A 20036-nucleotide genomic window follows, 5' to 3' on the forward strand; every position below is an offset into this window, starting at 1 on the left:
GACATTTTTCAGACTTTTGGGTCCGGACATTTTTTTGACTTTTTTTTTTTTTACATAACATTTTTCAGATTTTTTTTTGGACATTTTTCTGACTTTTGTGTCCCAACATTTTTCAGACTTTTTTTTTTTTTACATAACATTTTTCAGACTTTTTTGTTTTTTTATATCACATTTTTCAGACTTTTTTTTTTTGAATATTTTTAAGACTTTTTTTATATATATATTTTTTCAGACTTTTCTTGACATTTTTCAGACTTTTGGGTCCGGACATTTTTCAGACATTTTTTTGGACATTTTTTTGATTTTTGTGTCCGGACATTTTTCAGACATTTTTTTTTACATAACATTTTTCGAACATTTTTCAGACTTTTTTTTATATATATATATTTTTTAGACTTTTCTTGACATTTTTCAGACTTTTAGGTCCGGACATTTTTAAGACTTTTCTTTTTGTACATAACATTTTTCGAACTTTTTTTCAGACATTTTTCTGACTTTTTTTTTTTTACATCACATTTTTCAGACTTTTTTTTTTTGAATATTTTTAAGACTTTTTTTATATATATATTTTTTCAGACTTTTCTTGAAATTTTTCAGACTTTTGGGTCCGGACATTTTTCAGACATTTTTTTTACATAACATTTTTCAGACTTTTTTTTGGACATTTTTCTGACTTTTGTGTCCCAACATTTTCCAGACATTTTTTTTTACATAACATTTTTCGAACATTTTTCAGACTTTTTTTTTATATATATATTTTTTAGACTTTTCTTGACATTTTTTAGACTTTTCTTGACATTTTTCAGACTTTTCTTTTTGTACATAACATTTTTCGAACTTTTTTTCAGACATTTTTCAGACTTTTTTTTTATATATATATTTTTTAGACTTTTCTTGACATTTTTCAGACTTTTAGGTCCGGACATTTTTAAGACTTTTCTTTTTGTACATAACATTTTTCGAACTTTTTTTCAGACATTTTTCTGACTTTTTTTTTTTTACATCACATTTTTCAGACTTTTTTTTTTGAATATTTTTAAGACTTTTTTTATATATATATATTTTTTCAGACTTTTCTTGAAATTTTTCAGACTTTTGGGTCCGGACATTTTTCAGACATTTTTTTTACATAACATTTTTCAGACTTTTTTTTGGACATTTTTCTGACTTTTGTGTCCGGACATTTTCCAGACATTTTTTTTTACATAACATTTTTCGAACATTTTTCAGACTTTTTTTTTATATATATATTTTTTAGACTTTTCTTGACATTTTTCTGACTTTTGTGTCCGGACATTTTTCAGACATTTTTTTTACATAACATTTTTCGAACTTTTTTTCAGACATTTTTCAGACTTTTTTTTTATATATATATTTTTCAGACTTTTCTTGACATTTTTCAGACTTTTGGGTCCGGACATTTTTTTGACTTTTTTTTTTTTTTACATAACATTTTTGGAACTTTTTTTCAGACATCCTATAGACTTTTTTTTGTACATTTTTCAGACTTTTTTTTTTTTACATAACATTTTTCAGACTTTTTCTTTTTTTTACATGACATTTTTCGAAATTTTTTTCAGACATCTTACAGACTTTTTTCAGACTTTTTTTTTTTTTATATATATATATTTGTCAGACTTTAATTGACATTTTTCAGACTTTATTTTGGACATTTTTCAGACTTTTGTGTCCAGACATTTTTCATACATTTTTTTTTACATAACATTTTTCCATCTTTTTTTCGAACATTTTTCAGACTTTTCTTTATATATATATATTTTTCAGACTTTTCTTGACATTTTTCAGACTTTTGGGTCCGGACATTTTTTTGACTATTTTTTTTTTTACATAACATTTTTCAGACTTTTTTTTGGACATTTGTCAGACTTTTGTGTCCGAACATTTTTCAGACTTTTTTTTTTACATAACATTTTTCAGACTTTTTTTTTTTTACATCACATTTTTCAGACTTTTTTTTGGACATTTTTCAGACTTTTGTGTCCGGACATTTTTCAGACATTTTTTTTTACATAACATTTTTCGAACATTTTTCAGACTTTTTTTTTAGATATATTTTTCAGACTTTTCTTGACATTTTTCAGACTTTTGGGTCCGGACATTTTTTAGACTTTTTTTTTTTTACATAACATTTTTGGAACTTTTTTTCAGACATCCTATAGACTTTTTTTTACATAACATTTTTCATTTCAGACTCTTCTTGACATTTTTCAGACTTTTGTATCCGGACATTTTTCAGAATTTTTTTCAGACATCTTACAGACTTTTTCTGGACATTTTTCAGACTTTTTTCTTTCGAATATTTTTCAGACTTTTTTTTTTATATATATATTTTTCAGACTTTACTTGATATTTTTAAGACTTTTGTTTCTGGATATTTTTTTGACCTTTTATTTTCTTACATAACATTTTTCGAACTTTTTTACAGACATCTAACAGATTTTTTTCAGACTTTTTTTTTTCAAATATTTTTCAGACTTTTTTTTTCTAATATTTTTAAGACTTTTTTTTTTTTTAATATATTTTTCAGACTTTACTTGACATTTTTCAGACTTTTGTGTCCGGACTTTTTTCAGACTTTTTTTTTTTATATATAAAAAAAATAATATATATATAAATATATATATATATAATTTTTTTATATATATAAAAAAATATATATATATATATATATATATATATATATATTTATTTTTTTATTTTTTTTTTCAGACTTTTCTTGACATTTTTCAGACTTTTTTTTTTAAATAACATTTTCGAACTTTTTTTCAGACATCTTACAGACTTTTTTTTGGACATTTTTAAGAATTCTTTTTTTACAACCTCCAGTATTCCAACCAGATATCTACCACCTGAGCTATTAGAAAGTCATATATACTGTAGCATGTCAAAAAAAGGGTACTAAAAAGTCATAGTATGTCGAAAAATGTCATGAAAAAAAAGTCATTGTATAGTGTGTCGAAAAATTTCATGAAAAAGTCATAGTATTGTACTCTATGTAAACACATTTCATGAAAAAAAGTCATAGTGTAGTATGTCTAAAAATGTCACCAATAAAAGTCATAAAAAAATGTCATGAAAAAAAGTATAAAATATACTATATCCAAGTATAGAATTTTATGACTTTTTTGCATTTTTTTCGACATACTTTACCTTAACTATTTTACATTTTTTTGAACATACTATACTATGACTATTTTGATGATTTACCTGATTGAACACTGATGTTGTACAGTATTTCATTTTGTATTTGACTTCTTCATTTGAAGTAAGCTCTCAAAACTCATTGTGTCACATAAGGATTGAACCAGTATTCCAACAAGATATCTACCACCTGAGCTATTAGAAAGTCATATATACTGTAGCATGTCAAAAAAAGGGTACTAAAAAGTCATAGTATGTCGAAAAATGTCATGAAAAAAAGTCATTGTAGTGTGTCGAAAAATTTCATGAAAAAGTCATAGTGTAGTATGTCTAAAAATGTCACCAATAAAAGTCATAAAAAAATGTCATGAAAAAAAGTATAAAATATACTATATCCAAGTATAGAATTTTATGACTTTTTTGCATTTTTTTCGACATACTTTACCTTGACTATTTTACATTTTTTTCAACATACTATACTATGACTATTTTGATGATTTACCTGATTGACCACTGATGTTGTACAGTATTTCATTTTGTATTTGACTTCTTCATTTGAAGTAAGCTCTCAAAACTCATTGTGTCACATAAGGATTGAACCCACAACCTCCAGTATTCCAACAAGATATCTACCACCCTGAGCTATTTCACAAATCATATTTAGCATGTCAAAAAAAGAGTACAAAAAAAGTGATAGTATAGTATGTCGAAAAAAAAGTGATAGTATAGTATGTCGAAAAGAATGCAAAAAAGTCACGATATAGTATGTCGAAAAAAATGCAAAATAGTCATAAAATAGTATGTCAGAAAGAAATTCAAAATAGTCAAGGTATAGCATGTCGAAAAAAAGTCATAGTGTAGTATGCCGAAAAAAAGTCATAGTATGTCGAAAAAAATGCAAAATAGTCATAGTATAGCATGTCCAAAAAAGTCATAGTACAGTATGTCCAAAAAAAAGCAAAAAAAATCATATTATAGAATGTCCAAAAAAATGCAAAATAGTCATAGTATAGCATGTCAAATTTTTTTTAGAATAGTCATAAAATAGTATGTCGTAAAAAAGTCATAGTATAGTATGTCGGAAAAAAAAAGAAGCAAAATAGTCATAGTATAGTATGTCAAAAAAATGCAAAATAGTCACAGTATAGTATGTCGAAGAAAAGTCATAGTATAGTATGTCGAAAACAAAATGCAAAAAAGTCATAATATAGTGTGTCGGAAAAAATGCAAAATAGTCACAGTATAGTATGCCGAAAAAAGTCATAGTATAGTATGTCGGAAAAAAAGCAAAATAGTCATAATATAGTATGTCGGAAAAAATGCTAAATAGTCATAGTATAGCATGTCGAAAAAAAGTCATAGTATAGTATGTCGAAAAAAATGCAAAAAAAGTCAAAATAGTATTTCGAATAGAAAATGAAAAATAGTCAGTATAGTATGTCAAAAACATTTTTTACGACTCACTATTTTATGACTTTTATGACATTTTTATGGCATACTATAATATGACTTTTTATGATATACTATGTAATGATTTTTTACAAAAAAACATTTTTAATATACTATCATAATAAGAATATACTATACGCTTGTTAGGGGGTGCAGTTTGATGCAGCAGCTGAGTACTGTGCTAAATGTAAGGTATTGATAGTAAAGCATTGAAATGGACCGCGGATGATTAAAATATAATGCATGTATTTCAAGTCTGTGGAGGACAGAACCTACCAAAACCAAAAATAAATGAATGAATAAATATATAACTCAAAAAAATATATATTTATCATTAGATGTAACAAAAATAATATTAAAAACAAATGTAGCCATCAATTAATTGATAGATTGTGGCATAAATTGATATTACGGTTTTAATTTGCTTCTTTATTTATTTATGTATTTATGCATTCATTTATTTTTGCACAATTTTCCCTTTGCATTTCACCCGTTATTTATTTTCCCAAACTTATTTATTTCTGTATTCTTTTCTTCATACATTTCTTGGGGCTGTCACTCAGCGTGAGTCATTATAGGGTCAGAGTGCATAGATCGACTATATGCAAGCCAGTTAGCTGCACTCCAGTCTTCATTCCCGGCTCCGTACAGCGGGTCGTCAGCCTGTTGCTGCTCCTCACGCTGCTGCCTCGTACCGATACAACCGTGAGACTAACAGTGGGTCCACAAAACAGTTTCAGACGGTTGATCTGCACACCTGTACCAGAACGACGAAGACTGGAGTTGATAAACAGAAGCAGACACCGTTTAGCTAACTAACATTCATGCACCCCTGACCCCATGATGACACACGCTGAGTGACAGCCCCCTCATTTGCATAATGATACAGAAAATAAATACATAAATTTAAAAATGTATAAAAATAAATTAATAAATAAATTAAAGTGAAAACTAAACAGAATAAATTAATGACTAAAAAAATATATATATTTATCATTAGATGTAGCAAAAATAATATTAAAAAGAGATGTAACCATCAATTAATTGATAGAATGCGGCATTAATTGATATTTAGGTTTTATTCCTTTTATAATTCATAAATAAATAAAAGGGAAAACTAAACAGAAGAGTAAATAAATAAGGGAATTAATCAAAACATAAATAAATAAAGAATTAAATTAAAACAGAAATATCAATTCATGTCACATTTTATCAATTAATTAATGGCTACATTTATTCTTAATATTATTTTTGCTACATCTAATGATATATTTATTTATTTATTTATTGAGTAATTTATTTATTCATTATTTTTTTATTTTGGCAAGTTCCATCCTCCATACATGTCATGTCATGTCATGTCATGTCATGTTTCTGAGGGCCACCATTGGTTTGCAAACCACACTTTGAGAAACTATGGTCTAAAAAAATAGATCAGTTTAGAACAATAAGGATCAGAGCTGAAGTGAAAAATATCAACAGCATTTAATCACCAAAGATATAAACATTTAAATATCCATTTTTGTAATGTGACTGACAAAATCTTTACAAAGTTAGCCTTCATCTTCTGCTGACTGCTTCACATCGTCTGTACAAAAATGAGGTGGCATTGGAGACTGGCACAAAGAGAGGAAACTGTCCCGAGTTAACGACAACGTCAGCAAAATGAAAAGCAAAGTCACACAAAAAACATTAACATTCTTATGTTTTGATATTCAGTAAATAAAAGGACATGGACGTACAGTATATATATATATATTTCTTTTTTTTTTGTCTGTTTTGCAATTTTTCTTGTAAACTGCTTAGTGTGCCCACGCAAGCTTCAAACACATTCAATTCTTTCCTGTTCAATACAAATATTATTCACAATATCCAAATAAATAAACAAATTAAATAATACATAAATAAATTAAATAAGCAACACTATTTCATAAACAAAGTTAATTAATAAAGGGGTGTCCCCACACATGCCACTGTCTTATTTATTTGTTATACAGCCTTTAAATGCATAAATCATCTCCAGCGGTTTTATGTCACTTGTTTCCTAAATAAAGTTTAATCAGGCAGTATGTTGCTCATAACTCTAAACTTCTCTGTGCTTTTACTTGCTGCAAAGAAATTGCAAACACTGACAGTTATTGTAGGCTTCACTGAAGTCAAACTTTCAGCTTCGTTCAGTTACACACAGCAAAGAGCTCTGAGGCCTCCACATCAACCCAAATATCCACAGAGGGCGCCCTCACTCCTCCCCACAGTACTGGAGAGCCGGATGTGGACAGGAATGTAAAATATCCATCAGACTATGTACACAGATCTGTAAGTTGTTCAAAATATCATGCAAATAAATACCGGTAATTCAAAACGAAACTACAACACTGACCTCAACAGTAGTAATATATTGTAGGCTATAAAGAGTTCCACAAAATGTCTTTCCTTCAATGTACAACAGTGTTGTTTGAATAATGCAATATGACCTTATTAATACTTTTTTGAAAGCAGTGATTTTGCTGAGGTCCCCAAACAGTGTTGAGCTTTTATCTGCGTCTCCGGGTTCCCACCATGCTCGGGTACAGCAGAGATGCACAACAGTAGGTATTACTGTACATAAACATTCACTCGTTTCAGTCAGTCCCAATGGAAAAGTACACGTTTCCGACAGGCTTCAAATATAGAATATACAGTGTGCAGATGGGACGAAGTAAATCTATGAAAATGGACAGTGTCTGTGCTTTGATTCAAGGCTGAACCACAGTGTAGAGATAAACGACACATAGTAGAAGGGCAGCAGGGTTCGTACTCGTCGCTTTGACAAACATTTGTCCAAGAGAAGGCAGGACAGGAAGCCAGCTGCTCGACACACGTCTGTTGTGCTCTTTCACAACTGTGCTGTGCTCTTTTAAAAAGGCTTCATGAGTTCACGAAGAGCATCTTTTTTTTTGTTCCCTGACCGAGAAGTCCATTTAGAGCTGAACCTTTGCAAACCCTTGAAATTGAGTCTTTCGCATGGCCCTGTAGGATGAATGTCCACAAGTCTAAGAGCCAAATGTTCCTGCCATCCAAAATGAGTGCAACAAGGCACTGCAGGGTGGAACACCAGGCAGACGGAGAGAAACAGCATTTTACAAATATTTTGTCAAAAAAAGCTTTTTAAAAATATCCTCCATTAACCAGATCAAATGATCAGAAACACAAAAAGACATCAGGGGCTGATGAATCACTGTGGGGAAATGATTTGAGGATTTTATCATGCATAACTCCTCACAAATATGATGGTGATACACTGTTAGGCTACAAAGACTCCAGCAATGTTCAGTCTTCTTCACTATGATTCACTTGAATAATTGAAATAAATAAGTCCCCCGCAACTCAAAAACGTGTTTTGCTTATTGTTACATCACTTGGATTTTTGAGCTTCACTTTGCTGAAAGATATATTTGCCGAGTTTTCACATTTATCTCCTGAAAGGGGTAAAGTTTCTCTGTGCTCGCCTTAAATCAGAGTTTAACACGCGTTCATACCAGAAGGATTTGTGACATCACAAATAGATCAGTTGTGGTCCAACATGCAGTAGGAGACACCTTGTGTCCAGCAGTTAAATCTTTGTAGATGTAATTTTAAGAATTTTTAACAAGATAATTCATCTCTTTTTGTGGAAAAAAAAAACATATATTTTTGTCTTAAAACATGATTTTTAATATAGCACAATAATGAACACATTTAATGTGTTTTAACATCACATATGCTGTGGACTTGTTTGTGAAAATTAAGCAATAGATGGAGAGTTTTAGTGAAAACAGCCTGTAAGGCTACTGAACAGCCTGCTCACCCTTGGAACTTGAAATAAAGCATATGACCTGAATGTCTTACAACTACTGAGCTTTATATATAAAATATGTTAGAGCTGAAACGATTAGTCAATTAGCTGATAAGTCGATCGAGAGTAAACTAATTGGCAACTATTTCAATAATTAATTAACCATCAAACAGTCAAAAATGCCAAACATTTGCTTGTTCTAGCTCGTGCAGTTTGACACTTTAAATGGAATATTTTGGGTTTTCGGACTGTTTTGACATTTTACAGACAAATTAACTAATCGTTGATTATTTGAGAAAATAATGGGCAGAATAATAGATAATGAAAACAATCATTATGCAGCCCTAATATATGTTTTTGTGTATTATATTTCTGTTATGGGCTTAATATTGAACCTGAACAAAGAGTTTTAACCCTAGCAATCTAAAACATTTTTAGTGCAACGCTCCTAGTAGTAATGATCCCATACATAAAGTACTGGGCAGACATTTCATTGTGACTAAATTACTAAATCTTACAGCTTAATAATTTCGCAAAAAGTTGAATCAGATATCACTGCCATGACGAGGTATGCATGATCAAATTTAAATATTCTGCCACAGCGAATCATCACTTTCAACGAGACATCAGGGGAATCTCAACAGAGGGTCAAAAAGCATCACATACTGATAACATATATTGATAACACCGAAAGCTGTTCAGAAGCTACATTCCCCATACAGAAGCATACAGAAGTGCATAAATTCAGGTTTGACAAATAGTGGCGATACAAGATACAAAAAAATGGACAGAGAGCTTCCCTTCCATCAAACAACTGATGTTTAAAAACAGGACGGCCACACACTGACGTCTGCGCATGTTTTGTGCTATAAGACTACAGAGATAACAGATAACACTGCATGGAAATCACTTAAACTCTTGATTTGATGATAAATTGATGGCCATGATAATTACTGCTAAAATAAAGTCATCAGATTATCACAGCATTATTGCACTAAACCATGCAGTGGTTTGGAGGATTCACTACTACAGTTTTGTAACAACATCACGACTAACATTTGATAATTTTGGTCTTTTTTTTGTCAGATTTTACACCCTTTAACAATTCTTATCAACTGGAAGCACTTCAAGATCATACCGAGTATCTGTGGAAGCATTTCAGCAAAACAAACCTTGACTTAAACGGTCCTTTTATCGAAGAATCCAAATCTTACTGGAGGTCTAACACTAGTATGTTTCCTCATACTGGCTTTTGTCTCATCTATGGTCTCATTTGTCAAAGTGCTCTTTTTAGTGGGGGAAAAAAATACTTCCGGTTAGATTTAAAGATTTAAGAGGCAGGGCGTACTTGAGACGGCAGAGGGGAATCATTCTGGGTCGTGTCATGTATGATACAATTTATAGTACTGAAACTGTCTTGGCAAAGGTCAGAGGTGGATTGAAAGACACTGAAGTGAATGTGAGGTTAAGGCCCGGATCTACTGTCATGTAAAAACTGCTGAAGGTTAAAGGAGCTCCTTTATGTGCAAAGACATTAACTAGGACCGGACATGCAAATGAAAACTGGCGCAGATAATTCATTTTGAATTTCACAAAGCCGACAAAAGCAGAAGTTGCAGAAGCAGCAGCGTCTGAGCTCAGCAGATTCTGTCCATCTATTTACATTTTCATGCTGTAGCAGTTTGCTTTATGTGAAGTGGTCACAATGTAAGAGTTGTATAAATGCTTTGGATAGCTTTACCCAGCGGCTGTATGGAAATTGTAAATCCATATAAACTGTCAACTATTAAGGTGGGCCTCATCTAATGAGTCATCCCAAACACACACACATGCTGTTAAACCAACAGCTGAAAAGTCATATAACTATATTCAGAGCTGTTCAACAAGGCGTCAGACAGTGACAATGACAGATCTAAAAACTCAGAATACTCTCTCCACAAAGTTGCACCTGTGTTCGGCCAATCATGGAGCTCCTCTAGATAAAACCCAGGGCATGTGCAGCGTTGTATTTGGATAAGTAATTAAGTTTTCTTGTACTTTACATAACTAATTCCATGTTTTTTTACTTAAAGGTACCCTGTGGAGTTTTTGACCACTAACGCTTAAGGTTTAAGGTTGGGGGTTCACAAAAAAAATTTAGAGGGAATATAAACAGAAGCTTTGTTTATGTACACGAAAATGAATAACCAGGCACCAGCAGGTGCATTTTCATATCCCGACTATTATATCTAATGAGTGATGGAATATTGCGAGAATTATCATAGAAACTGAACTCACACAAACCGCAAAAACCCATCAGTAAACCGAAGATGAGCCTTGCAGGCTTGTTGATAAACCTACAGCAGGCTGACCCCGGCGTCTATGAACGTCTGAATATGTCAAAACAGAGAGGAGTGATGCGACGAGAGCGAGGGTCAAAGACAAAATTAGTTTTGATTGAATTGTTTGGCCGCGAGCGTCGCAGGGCTGCACAGCGCGACACCATTTTGAGCTGAACTTTTATCAGATGCCCTGTTTCTACTTATTATCCTGTCGCTAGCTTTGAAAGCGCAGCAATGGACGAGGAATGGCTGATTCGTGAAGTTAAAATGAGGAGTTATCTAAATGCTACCTCTTCATTTCACCACAAAAAAACCTAAATAAGGTGACAGCTGGCTGGAAGGAGATCACCAGGAGATCGCCTCAAAGTTGACTACTTGCTGTTTGGCTATATTGTATGTCATTTCCAGTATATATCACAATATGAAACGTGTTTTCTGTTTAAAAAGTACAAACATCGGAAGATAGCAAGTATCACCCATCTCTTAAGTGCTCAGTTGATACTGTAGGTACGTGGTTTGTTTACATGACGTAACAGAAAGTGCATATTTAATGTATTCAGTGTGGACAAAGAGCGTCCTATATAATTATAAGTCAATAAAAAGACCACCAAAATGTATATAGCTGGTTTCTTATTCTGTCAAAAAGATGATACAACAATGTTGATATTATTCATCTTTGCAATAAATTATGAGTTATATGTTATTATAAAAAAATGTAGACAATATATAAATCCCTACATGCATTTTTGGTCAGGGCCACTATGGGCTTCGTGAGCCCCTTGAACCAACGCTAACTGTGCCTGTGGCTGTGGAGCAATGTTTTTGTAAGTTGGTCCACGTTTAGCTGCTCTTGAGTACACTCATACCAGTCCACTGATCTACAGGTGGCAGTAACGCGCCAAGAAACGTTGCAATATGGCAGGAAAATGCAGGGAAGAAAAAGACTGCAAGCAAGTAAACACGGATGTAAAGAAAGCGGTTGCAACATTTTCAAAAGATTAATCAAAATGGTTTATGAGGCAGGAAGTGGGTTCAACTCGTTTGTTAGACCTCAAGAATACACACAATGTGTTTTGAGGAGAAATATTGATTGTAAACAGAACCATTGCTTGCAAGAAATTCCACAGAGCACCTTTAATACCTCCGACTCCACTATATCGTAGTAGAGGGCAATATTGTACTTGTTACTCCACTACATTTATCTGACAGCTGTAGTTACCTTTTATTTTAATATTTAACGTAGAAAACCTATACTGAATTATTAAAATGATTGTTTTAGATAAAACTATGCAACAGTATCTAAAGTAGTGAAAACGAGCTCCATGTTGACGAGCTACAACATTACAATGCATCCTTAATACATCAGTAATAATTATCTGATGATATAATGCCTGATTTGGTGAGATAATACTGATAGGATTTGTACTTGAAGTTCATTTTGTTGCTAATACTTCTTTAATTTACTTAAAGTCTTGTATGCATGACTTTTAGTGGTATTTTTAGAGCAACTTTACTTAAGTAAAATATCTGAATACTTCTTTCCACCACTGTGTATTTACCACAAAGCAAATAAATCCAACTGAGTTTTTAGATCTGTTATAATTTCACCACCACAATCCGACCTAAAATTGTGATTGACGCCTGTTCCTGATCATTTACTGGCCTGTTAAAAGTACATTTCAGCTGCCTCCCTGTCTTTTTGGTGGTTGCTTACATGGCTGAGCACATGTGCAAAAATGTTAAACATGCTTGTCCTAGTTTAAGTAGCATGCACACTCAACACATTCTATATTTTGCACTCAAGCCCTGAAACACCAACAAATGCATAAGCGATAAGGCAAAAAACACTAAGAGCTGATCCGCGTATATTTATCAAGCACAAATGCACTGTGTGATGTTTGTAGATCAAAAAAGAATAATTTTGCAGTTGCTGTTTAATCTGACCTTCAGTAGATCCGAGCCTAAACCCAAAGAGATGAAAGATGTCAGTTAGAGTGTTTGCACGTGTCAGAGATGAATAAGAGGCAGAATAAGCTGAATAAAGAGGAGGACTCCTATAGAGGACTGCAGTGCATGACCCCGTCCACACTCTGACGAGTTTTCCTGCAACGAGAGTTAACAATAAATCTTCTTTTTCCAAAGCAAATGATTCACCACTTCAGAAAATTCTTGTGGTTGTTTTTGCACTTCATATATGAAATTTGTGCCTCATTTCTAAGTGTGCGATGGGACATTTTGAACACAGAAACATTGTTTTTGCAAGCATATAGTTTATAGTTTGTAATTATAGTTTGTTTTGTGCAACCAGCATCAGACTGTTCTGAACCACAGAGCCCCAACGTGCTCATGTGACCATCAAACGTGTCGTTTTGATTAATTATTCTACACAGTTCCTTCTGCGCATCAACAGGTGTGCAATTATGAATCACTTAAAGCTGTTCGCTCCGCTTATAACTCCCTCAGGACTGTCCCTTCCTGTCAGTCTTTCAACCGGTGTCTCCATCCTGGCCAAAATGTCGTCTGAGCTCCACATTTTTAATAACAATAGCCTGAGGCTGTGGCGAGCGACATGATGTGACAGAGATTGTTTGGGTTCAAAACTAAAGTTGAAAAATAATTCCCGTAGTCCCAGACAACATTACGTTTCCTCTGAGGAAAACTCTCTACGGGACTCCCAAACGGTCAGTGTGTCATGACGGGGATAGCTCTTTGATTAAAGGAGGAGAAAGTAGTGAAGGCCTTCTTTCTGATACCACCACGTGTTCAAATGTGCCACAGGTGCGCCAATTTAACCATCCTGATGAAAACGCCTATGGTGCGTGCATATTAGCGCAAGCATGAACACATTTACACTTAAGGGTTCCGGTTTGGGGGTTTGAAAATATGGTCACCCTAGCCAAATAAGCAGCAGCTTAGTCACCTAGTTGGCTTGATAATTGTCAGCTATACGGCATAATGATCATTAATGTAATTCTAGTACAACTGGTTAACCACGTTAAAGCGTACTTTTAAAATCAGATGTAGCACATTCTGCTGCAGCGACACAGTTAAACTTATTTTTTTATAATTAACTACATTAATGATTAATACTTTGGCTGTGTAGTTAGACAACTAGCTTAGTCAACTACTGTTTATCTGGTGAGATTAGTAAGCTACAGACCAAGTTAGCTAGGTAGAGGCTAATTTAGTAGAATTTCATAAAGATTTGTGAGTGCAAAGAGAAGGCACAATTATGTTTGTTAAAAATCTAATTCTTCTTTGTGTGGTAATAATTTCTCTATAAAATACAGTTTGTGTGCTTACAAAAAATATTTTTCTGCCCTCAAAATGTCCCATTGCACGCTCAGGGATTGAGGCACAAATATAATGGTGTACTTAGAGTGTATCTACTTACTAAGGCACTGTAGTCAAAGCAGGATGTCGGGCCTTTACGATATCGCGCGTTGCTCAGTACTTCGCATGGATTCTCCTCCTGAACTGTTTGTTTTTAGTTAAGGGAGGTAACGGAGAAATTACCTGCCACACGAGACTGATGAGATTTCCACCTTCAGCACAAATGAAAGCAACGCAGGGTGTGTGAGCATGAAAAGGATACACTCTGTCCTGATCTGTGTCAATCTCTCGATCTCACATGAGCTGCATGGGAGCGTCTCAGCGACCACAAAGAGGAGGTTGGTGCCTTCTATCCGCTTCGCATGGAACAGCCTGTGGGAGACAGTGATGGATATTTAGTCCACTTCATACGGTATGTACAGTACAGGTACAGTATGAGATTCTGCTGACGCTCCAGAAAAGCACACCGTGAGCAGTTTCCACAGTCCTGCAGCACATTGTAGGAGTTGGTGGTGTTTGTAAAGTAGAACTGGCTTTGAATGGTCACACAGCTGCTTTCCCTCGTCTCAAAACCTTCAACCAGGAGATCATCTAGAACACAAACGCATCCAAATTCAACATTTTATATAATGTTTATGCCATTCTTAAAGCTCATTTTGGTTTTTAACTGAGACTAAGATGTTCTAAAAAGGAGCAAACTGGTTTAAATTGATATTAACCCAGATTTTATGTACACATTCATCTAAATGTTATTGTTTCCAGGTGCCCTGGTACAAGAACACACTTCGTTGTTAACAAAATCCACTTTTAATAGATCTAATAGTTTCATCTTGTATCATTTTTAACATAAAAACAGTAAAGTAATGAGCATTAAAAATTCCTGAATCCATTAATCCTCAAAGATATTCATGTGCACACACAAAGATTATGTTAAGATCCACCTTGGTAGAGCCAGCTGTTGTAGGCCAGTCCATACAGTAGCTGCTGGGTCACAGACCTGAAAAAGTGTTCACACTGCACATCATTAAAAAATGAAATACAATCTGTAAACATTAATACATACCAGTTAACACATGACACCGCTACAACAATATTGAGCTTACAATAACTACCCTGGTTCCATCTGTCTGTACACAGTTGTGATTGTTTTAAAGGGCACCTCACATGCTCTTGGTGTCATTACAGTTAACAAAGTCTCACCATGCCACCGTGGATGTCCACCAGGCCAAGCTGAGGACATCAGCGATGGACGGCTGCAGAAACATAGAGGAGTTACAGATGAAAGCTTTCCACCATATCAAAACGTTATCAAAATGTCCCATAAACTAAAATCTGCAGGTTGTCTCTCACCACAAAGATGCCCCTCGGTGCTGCACCAGTATGGCTGCTGCTGATTGGTTCACATGCAGACTGGTAGTGGAACGACTGACGGCGATTGAAGATTGAGTTGTTGTAGAGTGCGTGCATCAGGTAAGGGTCCACATCACCAAAGAAAAGGCCGATCTGTGATGGATGACAGAAAGGAAAGACAGTCACACACATGAAAAGAAATTGCAAAAGGGAAACAGTGGCTCAACATGAACTTTATTAATGTTGTCCACCTTCTTCTCTGTATTGTTTCATTATTTGGCCCTGCTGTAACAAACTGAACTGCTATAAACAGAAGGACATTCAGATGACTTCAGATTCATTTAGCTGAGTTACATACAAAAACTATTTTCAAAACCCAGCTAACATACAACATATGATGTAAAACATGCAATAACAATAACACCATTAACTACAGCTAGGATGATCAAAACCTCAGAAATTCACATCTGCTTACAAAACAGGACTTTTAAAACATAGTGAAGAAGACAAACTGCATATTTTCTTCTAAAAGTAAACAGTACATGATGTATGATATAAGAGTAAGCACATTACCGCACAAAGACGTACCTTTTTCCAGTGATCTCTCTGATTGGACATAACCAAGAATCCACCGTCGTCGAGGAGATAGCAGAGGAGGTCCTACAGACAACACAGCACAGTTTATATCAAGTGTGCAGCTCTTAACTATTTACTATCATCACTATCATCACTGAACAGCAACAGGACAGAAAACCTCAAGATACAGGTTGATCTTATAAGAGGAGATCAAGTGCAGGCAAGTGTAAAAAGCTGAAAACTAATAAAAGTATAATATGTCTTCATACATGCTAAAGGTAGAGTATATGAATATTTTCTATGTAGAATATAAAATATAAAAAATATAATAATAATATAAAAATAATATAAAAATATATTAAATTGCAAAAAACATTTGGTCTTAAATGAAGTATGCCAGACTCGTCAAAACAAGCATATTTATATTATATAAGTTATAATTTATATGCACTTGTTCCAAGTTTTCCAATAATTAAATGCCTTTTTCAAGAAAATATGATTTTAGGGCTCAAAATCTGACTAAATTAGTGGGTAAGAGAGAGATTTTTCACAGTGTGATATCCTACATGGTCCAAGTTGAGCTCACAGCCTGAATCTTAATCCTAAATCATACACATAGGCAGCACAATGGATTTTGTTAATTAGACTGGACAAGTCTTTTACTGAACAAATCTTTTACAAGTATCTGTAAGTTGACTGACTGAAAGAGAGACGAGAGACAACAGCTCTGTTCTGGTCTATAAACTGAATCACAAGAGTATTAATTTAAGAACTCATTTAACCACAATCTGGGTCGATATATCGATTCAATGATCAACGGTCCGGTATCATTGATGCAAAGTGAATACATTGGTACATACTGTATCATCATCTTTAAGACACTCTTTTATTTTGAAATTCCCATGGCACGTCTGTGTCACCATTTCCGTCCAAGCACACCCCCTTCCTACAGGGCCTTTTTGTGAGTTGATATATAAATGTAACTGATTGTGTTAAATGGGCATATGATATCATCTCATAAATGTTATCGTGGCAAACTTTGTGATATCAGCAAATATCGTATAAGAATCAATATAATATTGTATAGAGATGAAACTTGGGATACACCCCTATAAATAATGCAATTGTGGTCAGTTCTTACGTCAGTGTTCACTTCACAGTCCATCTCACAGCTTCTGGATGGTCCACACTGTTTAAACAAAATGTATAATGAGACAATAACGTCAACTTTGTTACAGTAAAGTTAGTGTTATTAAGTAATTAGTGATTATTAGTAATTAGTGGCTACATGCTGTACCTTGTGTGATCCCTGTCGACTGTCTGACACGTTGCTGGCCAGGATCTTAAACTTGTCCACCCACGCCTCCAAGTCCAGCTTCACTCCGACCACTGAGTGACAACATCCACCGGATCAGAGCAGAGAGAGAGGAAGAAGAGGGCAAGAAGCAGTGTTTTGGTGAGAGGAGTACAAAACAGAGATAGCTGAAAGATCTGAAAAAATACTTAAGATAAAAAACATTCCCAGCAATAGAGTAAAATAATAAAAGCATTTTTCTTACCTGAAGGTTTGAGCAGTTTGCCTCCTAAATTAACCTCCACAGCTGAACTAACCAGAATTCCCACGGTGCCGTTTTCTGCGGCTACAGGGTCGTCCAACGCTGTTAAAAGACAAAATATGATTTAAAAAAAACAACTGATGTGAGGTCACAGTCTGATGTCACACACGTACGTACATACTGAATTTATCATTTCACAATCGTGACCCCTGTCTCAGTTCAAAGACGTCCTGAATACACCTGAGATAGTTCATCAATTAAAACTGTGAGATTATTTCGTCCCACATGCTCGTCCAAAATTAAGATAGTTTAAAATGATCACTAAACATTTACAGTAAACTCTCATTCGATGAAATCAAGTCTCGTACATTAAACCTGCATTAGTGTTTTTTGTTTATTGCCACGTTAGGCCGGAGAAACAAGCTGCGAACACAAAATGTACTTATGATTACAGTTGATATGGTGAACTTGTTGGCAAACAGTTGCTTATTTATACATTCACCAGTTAGAGAGCAACAATATCATTCATTTAGATCTCTGTAAAGAAGCGTGCTTTGTTTTATGTATTGTTGTCCTTGTTTTATAAGTATTTCATGTGTTTTGATGTACAGTATTGCTGTTTCTGTTTTAATGTAGTTCATGTGTTTTTTGTCACCTGCCTAGGGACTGCAGTTGAAAATTACCAGACACACAACTCCTAATTTATTTATTTATTTATACAATATAAAGTTACAGGGACAGTGCACTTTAATAAACATTTCTGTAAATGTGCCAGTTTTAAAACTGCCACATATTGTATAAATAAATAAATAAATTAGGAGTCGTGTTTCTGGTCACCTGACGAATGTGAGTCCAATATTCTCTCTCTTTCAGCTCTGTTTTGGTCTCCACCAACTCCATAGAGAAATATCTGGCTCTGTAGCTGCTAAATGCTCCACTATGTTCAACAGTTAGGCGCTGACTTTGTCAGTTTGTCGGTTGTTGCTGAGCAGGTAGCATACGGTGGGTTTTTAGAGCTGCCTGCTGTGGCTGAAAACGATGCTGTGAGAGTGAACCAAAACAGTAAAGTTGCGGGGCGTAAAACCAAAAACAATGAGCTGAAAGATCCCATAAAGCTCTGCAATGCTAAAGGAAACTGCAGAGATGGGTGGGAATTATCTGTGTGTTCATCACTACTACGAGTGACCCATTTCACATACACACGTCATTTGATCCACTGTTATTGTAAATATCGTGATTGTAGCCACTTGAAGATGCGTTTGCACAGTTACTCACCGGATCTCGATGGAGCTCTGAACATGTAGCCTTTGTTGTCGAGGCTCCGTCTGTAATAATTTGAATTGAAGGGTTCAGGGTCCTCATCCCATAACTCAGCAGCTCTGTACAAACACAACACAGGTGATTATAAATGTTCTCTGGGGGGAAAAACAGCTTATAGACAGAATATCTGTGCGATTACTATATATTAAATCTGCTTCAATAAGTGCATTAATCTTACTCACATGTTGGGAAAAACACGTGTTATTCCTCCATCAGTGGACGCAAATACAGCCAGGAAGCCGTACCTGTAACAATTAGTTTTCACTTAGCCAGCCCAAATAATTTTTTTTACCATGGTGGATGATATGTGAGTACGTTGTATAAAGCAACAACAAGTTGACTCACGAATTCAGGTCCTTGTTCTTCCAAACACGAGAGGCCAGCTGCCCGATAATCCTGGAATCCAAAATCAGGTTGTGGATGAGGCCTTGGTCACCTGAGACAAAAAAACATAAAAGTATATTACAATATCTCAACTGTACATCTGCAGCAGTAGCAGATATTGCAATTTAACACACTCACATTCATCAGATTCTGGGGAAATGTCCAGCATGAGCGAGAGGAAGTTCTGCAAAAACTGTGTGTTGTTGTCAGAGAGATGCAGACGTTTGCAGTATTCCCTGGAGAAAGAGAGGACAGAATTAATAAGAACTTTCCCCTAACTAACACATTCAGAATAAATTAAATCCAGAGAGGGAAGAGAGATGGTAGTCACCTTGGAGCCAGAAACACGTGTCCTGAGGATTCAAAGGAGCTGGGCAGCAACGACTGCATATCTGTAACAGAGGCAGTGGGTGAGGTTTTCATCTCCTCTTTGAGGTTACATCTTAATAAAACATAAAGCTGTACTCACACTGGAGCTGCAGCATCACATCACTCAGGTCTGCCTGGATGAAGTACTCGTTGTAGGGGGGTAATACCAGACCGAGACTGCAGGTGGCAGCATCACAACAGGGAGAAACATGAAAGAGGAGACGGAGAGAGAGGAAGGGAGAGTGAATCCATCTGTGTGTGCAGTCCTCATCAGGCAACAGCTGCCTGGTTGTCATTTGTAATTCATAACGTTGTAACTGCTCACCTGTAATCTGTGCCGTTGATAGGAGTCCAGGTGTAACTCCTGAACACCTCATCAATGTATTGCTACAGTGAAGGAGA

At 34.6% G+C, this 20036-nt stretch overlaps 1 protein-coding gene across 1 annotated transcript in view; it reads right to left on the reverse strand.

Annotated features, from left to right (window-relative positions):
- Window positions 1–6072: 6072 nt before the first annotated feature.
- LOC119493596 (voltage-dependent calcium channel subunit alpha-2/delta-2-like) overlaps window positions 6073–20036 on the reverse strand; it is a 49835-nt gene continuing 35871 nt past the window's right edge. The window contains exons 21-38 of the mRNA XM_037779056.1: window positions 19960–20021; window positions 19735–19811; window positions 19597–19657; window positions 19404–19501; window positions 19227–19317; window positions 19064–19126; window positions 18837–18940; window positions 17565–17663; window positions 17303–17394; window positions 17147–17194; window positions 16018–16089; window positions 15430–15582; window positions 15280–15332; window positions 15021–15076; window positions 14547–14670; window positions 14342–14451; window positions 14141–14223; window positions 6073–12849 (exon numbers count right to left, since the gene is read on the reverse strand). Coding sequence (XP_037634984.1) covers window positions 12754–12849; window positions 14141–14223; window positions 14342–14451; window positions 14547–14670; window positions 15021–15076; window positions 15280–15332; window positions 15430–15582; window positions 16018–16089; window positions 17147–17194; window positions 17303–17394; window positions 17565–17663; window positions 18837–18940; window positions 19064–19126; window positions 19227–19317; window positions 19404–19501; window positions 19597–19657; window positions 19735–19811; window positions 19960–20021 — 1542 coding nt within the window. The 3' untranslated portion in view covers window positions 6073–12753. The remainder of the gene's footprint in view (window positions 12850–14140; window positions 14224–14341; window positions 14452–14546; window positions 14671–15020; window positions 15077–15279; window positions 15333–15429; window positions 15583–16017; window positions 16090–17146; window positions 17195–17302; window positions 17395–17564; window positions 17664–18836; window positions 18941–19063; window positions 19127–19226; window positions 19318–19403; window positions 19502–19596; window positions 19658–19734; window positions 19812–19959; window positions 20022–20036) is intronic.

This window comes from Sebastes umbrosus, chromosome 1, assembly GCF_015220745.1.
Source record: "Sebastes umbrosus isolate fSebUmb1 chromosome 1, fSebUmb1.pri, whole genome shotgun sequence".
Classification (NCBI taxonomy): domain Eukaryota; kingdom Metazoa; phylum Chordata; class Actinopteri; order Perciformes; family Sebastidae; genus Sebastes; species Sebastes umbrosus.